At 36.0% G+C, this 8,670-nt stretch overlaps 1 protein-coding gene across 1 annotated transcript in view; it reads left to right on the plus strand.

Annotated features, from left to right (window-relative positions):
* The window catches only part of LOC106473929 (potassium voltage-gated channel subfamily H member 8-like), a gene marked incomplete at its 3' end in the record, with an annotated part of 43,612 nt that overhangs the window by 5,724 nt on the left and 29,218 nt on the right, over positions 1-8,670 (plus strand). The window contains exons 2-3 of the mRNA XM_022402326.1: positions 6,938-7,171; positions 7,650-7,778. Of these exons, the coding sequence (XP_022258034.1) occupies positions 6,938-7,171; positions 7,650-7,778 (363 nt within the window). The remainder of the gene's footprint in view (positions 1-6,937; positions 7,172-7,649; positions 7,779-8,670) is intronic.

Raw genomic sequence — 8,670 nt, forward strand, 5'->3', positions numbered from 1 at the left:
TGTTGTAGTTAACTGAAAACAATGTAACAACCTTGAAAATCTCTGTTGTAGTTAACTGAACACAATGTAACAACCTTTAAAATCTCTGTTGTAGTTAACTGAAAACAATGTAACAACCTTGAAAATCTCTGTTGTAGTTAACTGAACACAATGTAACAACCTTTAAAATCTCTGTTGTAGTTAACTGAACACAATGTAACAATCTTTAAAATCTCTGTTGTAGTTAACTGAACACAATGTAACAACCTTGAAAATCTCTGTTGTAGTTAACTGGACACAATGTAACAACCTTGAAAAATCTCTGTTGTAGTTAACTGGACACAATGTAACAACCTTGAAAAATCTCTGTTGTAGTTAACTGGACACAATGTAACAACCTTGAAAAATCTCTGTTGTAGTTAACTGGACACAATGTAACAACCTTTAAAATCAAAAAGGATGCTCCTTTAAACTAATAGATTTGAGATTGTTGTACTTGGTAGTTATGTTAAAGGATTGATAGTTGTGTCGTTTGCGTAATTAGATGCGTCATACTGTTTAGGACACCAGGTGTGGACAAGTTGTAATTATGATGTAACTAGGTATGTTGGTCAGGACACCAGGTGTGGATAAACTGTAATGACGATGTAACTAGTTGTGTTGGTCAGGACACTAGGTGCGGATGAGCTGTAATGATGGTGTAAATAGTGGTGTTGGTTAGGTGTAGATACGTTCTGTTAATTAGGTCATGGGAAGGTGGGACATTGGCATTAGATATATTAAGTTGGTTCGGTGTGGGTGTGTTGGTTTCGAGATAAGGTGTGGGTGTGTTGGTTAAGACATTGGCTGTAGACACACCGTGTAGGCTAGGAGGTTAGGTGTGTTGGTTAAGACATTGGCTGTAGATACACTGTGTAGGCTAGGAGGTTAGGTGTGTTGGTTAATACATTGGCTGTACATACACTGTGTAGGCTAGGAGGTTAGGTGTGTTGGTTAAGACATTGGCTGTACATACACTGTGTAGGCTAGGAGGTTAGGTGTGTTGGTTAAGACATTGGCTGTACATACACTGTGTAGGCTAGGAAGTTAGGTGTGTGGCTGTAGATATACTGTGTAGGCTAGGAAGTTAGGTGTGTGGCTGTAGATATACTGTGTAGGCTAGGAGATTAGGTGTGTTTTTCGAGATTAGGTGTAGGTGTGTTGGTTAGGATATTGGCTGTACATACACTGTGTAGGCTAGGAGGTTAGGTGTGTTGGTTAAGACATTGGCTGTACATACACTGTGTAGGCTAGTTGGTTAGGTGTGTTTTTTCGAGATTAGGTGTAGGTGTGTTGGTTAGGATATTGGGTGTAGGTACGTTGAGTTCATGATTTTTAAAACCTGGATGTTTATAACAGTTGACAGAGTAAATTAGATGACGTGATTTCTCCGTTCTAAAACAATCCATGTCTTTTCACAAACCTGGTTCTTCTATGCTATTCCTAAAGACATTAAAATATTCCACGTCACTTATCTTTAGTTAGTCAGTTAGTTTGTTTTTGAATTTCGCACAAAGCTACACGAGGGCTATCTGCGCTAATTTAGCAGTATAAGACTAGAGGGAAGGCAGCTAGTGATCACCACCCACCGTCAACTCTTGGGCTACTCTTTCACCAACGAATAGTGGGATTGACCATCATACTATAACGCCCCCACGGCTGAAAGGGCGAGCATGTTTGGTGGAACTGGGATTCGAACCCGCAACCCTCAGATTGCGAGTTGAGCGCCCTAACCACCTGGCCATGCCGGGTCCCTTATCTTCAGTGTGAAAACTAAAATAATATTTCTTTATTATTAATAACGTACTGTTTCAGAATTTTCGCGCAACTCTACACAAGAGCACTACCGATGCACTGCCATCTCTATCTCCAAGCTAAATTAGACCGAAGGCAACCAGTAGAAAACACTGGCCGCCAACTTTTCGGCTACTCTTGTCAGATCAAATTGTGGGATTTGACAGCCTTATTTATGATGGAGCATCCTGGGTCCCAATATGCGGAGCACGTTTTTGCAACAACGGACTGCGAACCGTAAACACTAAGATTCACTGCCAGGGTACGCTAAACACTGGGCAACGCCCGGCCCATTTCTTTACTAGTATTATTTAATGCTCTTTCAATTTATTTTGCAACCGTTTGCAATCGGTCTTGATGAGCTGTGTTTATTATATAAAAAAAAATTAGACAAAAGATATCATCGGTTTTTATCTCCCATTCTAACGTTGAAAATACTCTCGTCCTAAGCATTTTTCGGTCTTAATTTACGAAAAGATGTATCATCGGTTTTTATCTCCCATTCTAACGTTGAAAATACTCTCGTCCTAAGCATTTTTCGGTCTTAATTTCCGAAAAGATGTATCATCGGTTTTTATCTCCCATTCTAACGTTGAAAATACTCTCGTCCTAAGCATTTTTCGGTCTTAATTTCCGAAAAGATGTTTCAGTTTGAGATGATCTGATTATTTCCTTATTTATTTTTTATTAATAATATCAGTTAAAAAAAGAATCGACTGGAAGTAACTAACAAACAAACTAGGAAGTAAATCGTAAAAAATAACGTTTCGGATATCTCCGTTGCTCCGAAGTTTATGTTCTTGTTGCCTCATGTTTTACTGTTTATATAACTATACTTTCATCATCTGTATAGCTCTGCTCTTACTGTTCGTTTGTCTCTACCTCTATACTCAATCTAAATTTACTTCCACTGTTCTAGCCCTAATTCTACTGTATATCTAGCCCTAATTCTACTGTATATCTAGCCCTAATTCCACTGTATATCTAGCCCTAATTCTACTGTATATCTAGCCCTAATTCCACTGTATATCTAGCCCTAATTCTATTGTATATCTAGCCCTAATTCTATTGTATATCTAGCCCTAATTCCACTGTATACCTAGCCCTAATTCCACTGTTATTTCCCAAAAAAGGGGCCAAAGGTCACCTGGAGGAGTCACCTGTTTTAATCATTTGCAGCACTGAACAGTAGCTTATTGTCTGTTAGTCAGTCAATAGACACTAAAATGACGTCACATAAGGGACTTTTAACTTTGCATACTGTCATGACGTCAGTGAAACATGCGCACACCATGAATCACGAGAAGAATTATGCACTCTGTAAGCTACAACACAGCATGACTATGAACTTCAAAAACAATAAATAAAAATGTTTGTTCCTCTTAATTTTGGTTTTATTTATTCTTGAAACAGAACTCTATTGGGGATTCTGCGGAAGTACATCTAGTTCTTTCTATAGCCTTTCTTAACTTGTTATCATATTTTCGTAAAGGTCTGAACTATTAGACTTATCTAAGGTCTTATTTATTTATTTGTTATCATACGTCCATACAGCTCTCAACTGTTATATTTATGATAATTTAAAAATTCACAATAGAGTTAACTTATGTAAAATTTAGTTATCTTAAAAATCAGGTCTTGGAAATTCTCCTTTTAACTATTTGTACACGTTAACCCTATCGTGACTGACAGGCATCCAAATGAACGGTTCTAGCTCAGCTTAGTATATTGTCATCAAAATTATGTAGTATATATGTGTATTACAACTTGTTAATCGATCAGACGTTACGGTGTTACGGCCGCCACAGTTTCATGAGATTGGAGACATGATGTTTGACTCTTCTAATCACTTCGAACCGACGTTAATTATCTTGATGTTTCATCACACTTACCGATCTTCCACGATTTGAAAGTTTCTTCGACGAGTGGATTTACTGGAGATTATTATTCGTCATGCTGTAGTCAAACTTTAGATGGCGCTTTGCATCGGAATGTGGAAATTATGTATTAAGTATTCCTCAAAATCTTTCAAACCTACAGAACTAATACGATTATTTGAAAGTTTTGCACGCTATTCTGTATTACATGATGTAGAATTCAAGACTAAACAAAACTGATTATTTGATAATAATGAAAAGTTTTAGAACATAATAACTACTCTAATACACATAAGTAGCTAAACTTGTAAATAATATATCCTGAGATACTTCAATAACACGCCAAAGAAAACTAACAGTGAACAGCTAAAAACAAAAAGGACTTCAGCAAACAGTCTGTACAATATTTCAAAACCTAAACACTTATAGAGCTGAATTCTTCTAAAACCTAAACACTTACAGAGCTGAATCCTTCTAAAACCTAAACACTTACAGAGCTCATTTATTTTGTTATTATTTTAATCTAATAAATCTTTTTATCATCTGCTTGAATTAACTGAAATTTTATTACGGAATAACTAAATATCATTCTTTAAACTAGTAATTTTAAGTTGGTAACAGAAATTTTATGTTATTGATAATAGAACGTTTGTGTTACTAACAAAAGTTGTGTGTTGATAACAGAAGGGTTATTAATAACAGCTGTGTGTTGATAATAGAAGGTTTGTGTTATTAATAACAGCTGTGTGTTGATAATAGAAGGTTTGTGTTATTCATAACAGCTGTGTGTTGATAATAGAAGGTTTGCGTTATTAATAACAGCTGTTTGTTGATAATAGCAGGTTTGTTTTATTCATAACAGCTGTGTGTTGATAATAGAAGGTTTGTGTTATTCATAACAGCTGTGTGTTGATAATAGAAGGTTTGTGTTATTCATAACAGCTGTGCGTTCATAATAGAAGGTTTGTGTTATTTGTAACAGCTGTGTGTTGATAATAGAAGGTTTGTGTTATTAATAACAGCTGTGTGTTGATAATAGAAGGTTTGTGTTATTCATAACAGCTGTGTGTTGATAATAGAAGGTTTGTGTTATTCATAACAGCTGTGTGTTGATAATAGAAGGTTTTGTGTTATTAATAACAGCTGTGTGTTGATAATAGAAGGTTTGTGTTATTAATAACAGCTGTGTGTTGATAATAAAAGCTTTGTGTTATTAATAACAGCTGTGTGTTGATAATAGAAGGTTACTAACATATATCCACGCGGTAAGAAAAGTGAGGAAAACTTTACAAAAGTGTAGCCTTCACATTGTCTTTCAAAACCATCTAGCCTTTAATGAGAAAGTTGAGTGTTCGCATTATGATAATATTTTAAACTCATCATGACAACGTTGTTTGTTTTTCGTCATTTCCTGAATAAATGCGTTTTGTTTCACGAACTTTGTCTAAAGTTGTACAAAGTTTGAATTATTTTGGCTTCACTTGGAGAAAATTAATGTCTTTTTTACGTCGATTTTACAGTTCGATGAAAACAAACCCGAGTCATTAACTTCTAAATAAAATTTTCTATGAACGAAAACTCATAAGATTACACAGTTAGTTCAGGGTGATAAAGAAGTTTCTAGTATCTTTGTGTTTTTTTTTACACCTTAGTGCCTGTGTACTGTAACGAACTGGCCAGGTGGTTAGGACCGCTCGAGGGTCGCGGGTTCGAATCCCCGTCACACCAAACATACATGCCCTTTCAGCCGTGGGGGCGTTATAATGTGACGGTCAGTCCCACTATTCGTTGGTAAAAGAGTAGCCCAAGAGTTGGCGGTGGGCGGTGTTGACTAGCTGCCTTCCCTCCAGTCTATCACTTCTAAATTAGGAACGGCTAGCGCAGATAGCCCTCGTGTTGCTTTGCGCGAAATTCACAAAACAAACAAAACCATTTCCAGTAAACAATTTACAGCTAGTGAGAAACAAGTAAAAGGCAGAAAGTAAGTAGACGCAGGAGAAGCTTTGGAAGAATCACGATTGACCAATCTACGTTTAACCAGCGTATCTCCAAACCTTCCCACCTTCTCCGACTATCTCGATGTACAGTGTTCGGTCTGCTGGAACACAGCGCCGAGAAAAGCTTCTCGCACGTGTGTTAGAAGAACATCTTTTTGTAAGCAGACCTTACAACCGTAACCGTAAAGCTTTTGCGATGTTCTTAATATATTTTCAAACGCTATTTGTGTATACACGTAGGTAGAAATTGAATGGCAACATTACTAAGATTTGCTGAAGTAATATTGGAAAGCGTTTTACTCAAAAATTGTGTCAGCCATTTTATTAATTAAATTCGGTTTATGCTTTAAGCCTTTTCACTTGAATTTTAAAAGTTATATTAAATTTTTTTCTTCTTCTAATAACTAAGGATATACCATAAAAAATCAAGAGAAAATTCTATATAAACTTAAGAAACAACTAACATTTAATTGTTTTTAAGTAACGAGCCAGAAAAAGAAAAATATTTAAATAACACTATCATCCTAGGATGATATTGCTATTTTCCAAGGCAATGTTTTTACTGAAAGACTCTCTTGTTATTTATTGAGTATGATGGTAATGATGTTTCTGTTTACAAGGAACATGATAACATTTATAAAGGATGATATTGCTATTTTCCAAGGCAATGTTTTTACTGAAAGACTCTCTTGTTATTTATTGAGGATGATGGTAATGATGTTTCTGTTTACAAGGAACATGACAACATTTATAATTAAAGGTAGTTACATCATACCTTATAGATAGTGACACCATACCTTAAAGGTAGTGACATTATGTTTAGAAATGATGATATAATCTTTTGAAGATGTCATTCTTGAAAACAATCAAATGTTTTATAAAGAAACAAGCTACATGTATACGCTTTTCTCCCAATTTCATTCTATTTAATTACAAGGTAAGAATCCCATTTTTTTCCATGGCTACAACTTACATCTTAAGTTCTTAATTTTTAGATTATACATCGCATAAGTTTTATTTATTAACATAATCTTTTAATTATTGGTTTTATTCTTTTGTTATTTGTCCGACTCGGGTTTCTGTCATTAGTTATTATTTATTTTGAGTTATTACCTAAATATCCGTTCTTGTTTCTTCAGAATAACTATGGAAGTCCTTTGATATTTACAAATTAGTTTTAAAGTGTAAATGTATTCCATATTATTTATCAATTACGTATTTAGGCGCTTTTGTTTGTATGTTTTTTTCCAGATAGCAACTTTGTGCTGGGAAATGCCCAAGTTCCCACAGTATACCCAATCGTTTACTGTTCTGACGGATTCTGTGACCTGACCGGTTTCTCCAGGGCTCAGATCATGCAGAAAGGTTGCGCTTGTTCGTTTCTTTTTGGACCCGAAACGACGAAAGAGGACATAGAACAGATCGAGATGGCGTTGAATAACAAAACTGAACTGAAGATGGAAGTTATGTTTTACAAACGAAACGGTTGGTGGAAGTTATGTTTTACAAACGAAACGGTTGGTGGAAGTTATGTTTTACAAACGAAACGGTTGGCTCTCTTTCGTTTTTGTACCTTCATAATGTGATCTTTAAACATTTGACTCTTAATATCTATTACTTGTTTTATTTTTTTAATCCAATTACATTAGTTAAAGTTGACTCAGGTTTAAATCCAGAATTCATGAGGTGCACAACTGGCAAATAGACAGTTATTAAATAACCCTAACTTTTCCAATAATGTTAGGGACTAAAAATAACCATTATCAAAATAAGAGTTCTGTTGGTTTTTATGGTGGGATAAACATCAGTCATAATGGTTATATTAAGAATTCGTTGCTCAAAACTGCCAAATCGCTCTTTAAATCTTTATTGTGGCCGTCTGAAACAAACAGAAACAACCATGATGTAAACTCTGGTTTGTATTATTATTATTATCACTGACTCATACCAGGTGTTTTTGTAGGAAGTCCTTTTTGGTGTCTTCTGGATATCGTCCCAATAAAGAACGAGAAACACGAAGTGGTGTTATTCCTGGCCTCACATAAAGATGTCACCAAAACAAAAGTCGCTGAGATGGAGACGTGCGAAACTGGTAGGCTTAGCATTGTTTACTTTCTAGTTTGTAATTAACGGCTGAGAAAGTTTCTCACTAGTGTTAAAACACAGAAAACTAGATAATGAACAACATCAACAATCTTTGGCATTGTTTACTTTCTATATCTTCTAATTATCAGCTTGGGAAGTTCGTCGTTAGTGTTAAAACGCAGAAAACTAACTATCATCCAACATCAACAACATAGGCCTGCGATGGTTTTCTTGTCTTGAAATGTTTACATGTTCTACAGTAGTTCCTGTACGATGAATCCGAAAAGACATCCATTTCTTTCCATCACGTACAAAACGTCACATGTAATTTTACATAAGTCAATTATTTTCATAGATATCGGGTCACATTTTGTTATGCTTAAAATGTTGACAACCACTGGCTATAGATTTCTCTAGACCAATCGCGACGTGAGAGTTTTATCGATCGTTCTAGAACCCACGAGAAACATACCGCTAGTATATAAACAGTTAACAGGCCGCATGAAATGTCATTTCTGGATAGTATTTGTTTTTGCGTGCACTTCGACTGTGGTGTAGGTACTGAATGCTTTCACACTGTGGTGTAGCAACAGAGCACTTTCACTCTGTGGTGCCCCCCAGTGGCACAGCTGTATGTCTGCGGACTTACAACGCTAGAAACCGGGTTTCTATACCCGTGTTGGGCACAGCACAGATAGCCCATTGTGTAGCTTTGTGCTTAATTCCAAACAAACAAACACTCTGTGGGGTAGGTATAGAACACTTTCACACTATGGTGTAGGTACGGAACACTTTCAGACTCTGGTGTAGGTAAAGAACACTTTCACGCTCTCGTGTAGGGACGGAACACTTTCACACTCTGGTGTAGGGACGGAACACTTTCACACTCTGGTGTAGGG

Source organism: Limulus polyphemus, unplaced genomic scaffold, assembly GCF_000517525.1.
Source record: "Limulus polyphemus unplaced genomic scaffold, Limulus_polyphemus-2.1.2 Scaffold6644, whole genome shotgun sequence".
Classification (NCBI taxonomy): Eukaryota; Metazoa; Arthropoda; class Merostomata; order Xiphosura; family Limulidae; genus Limulus; species Limulus polyphemus.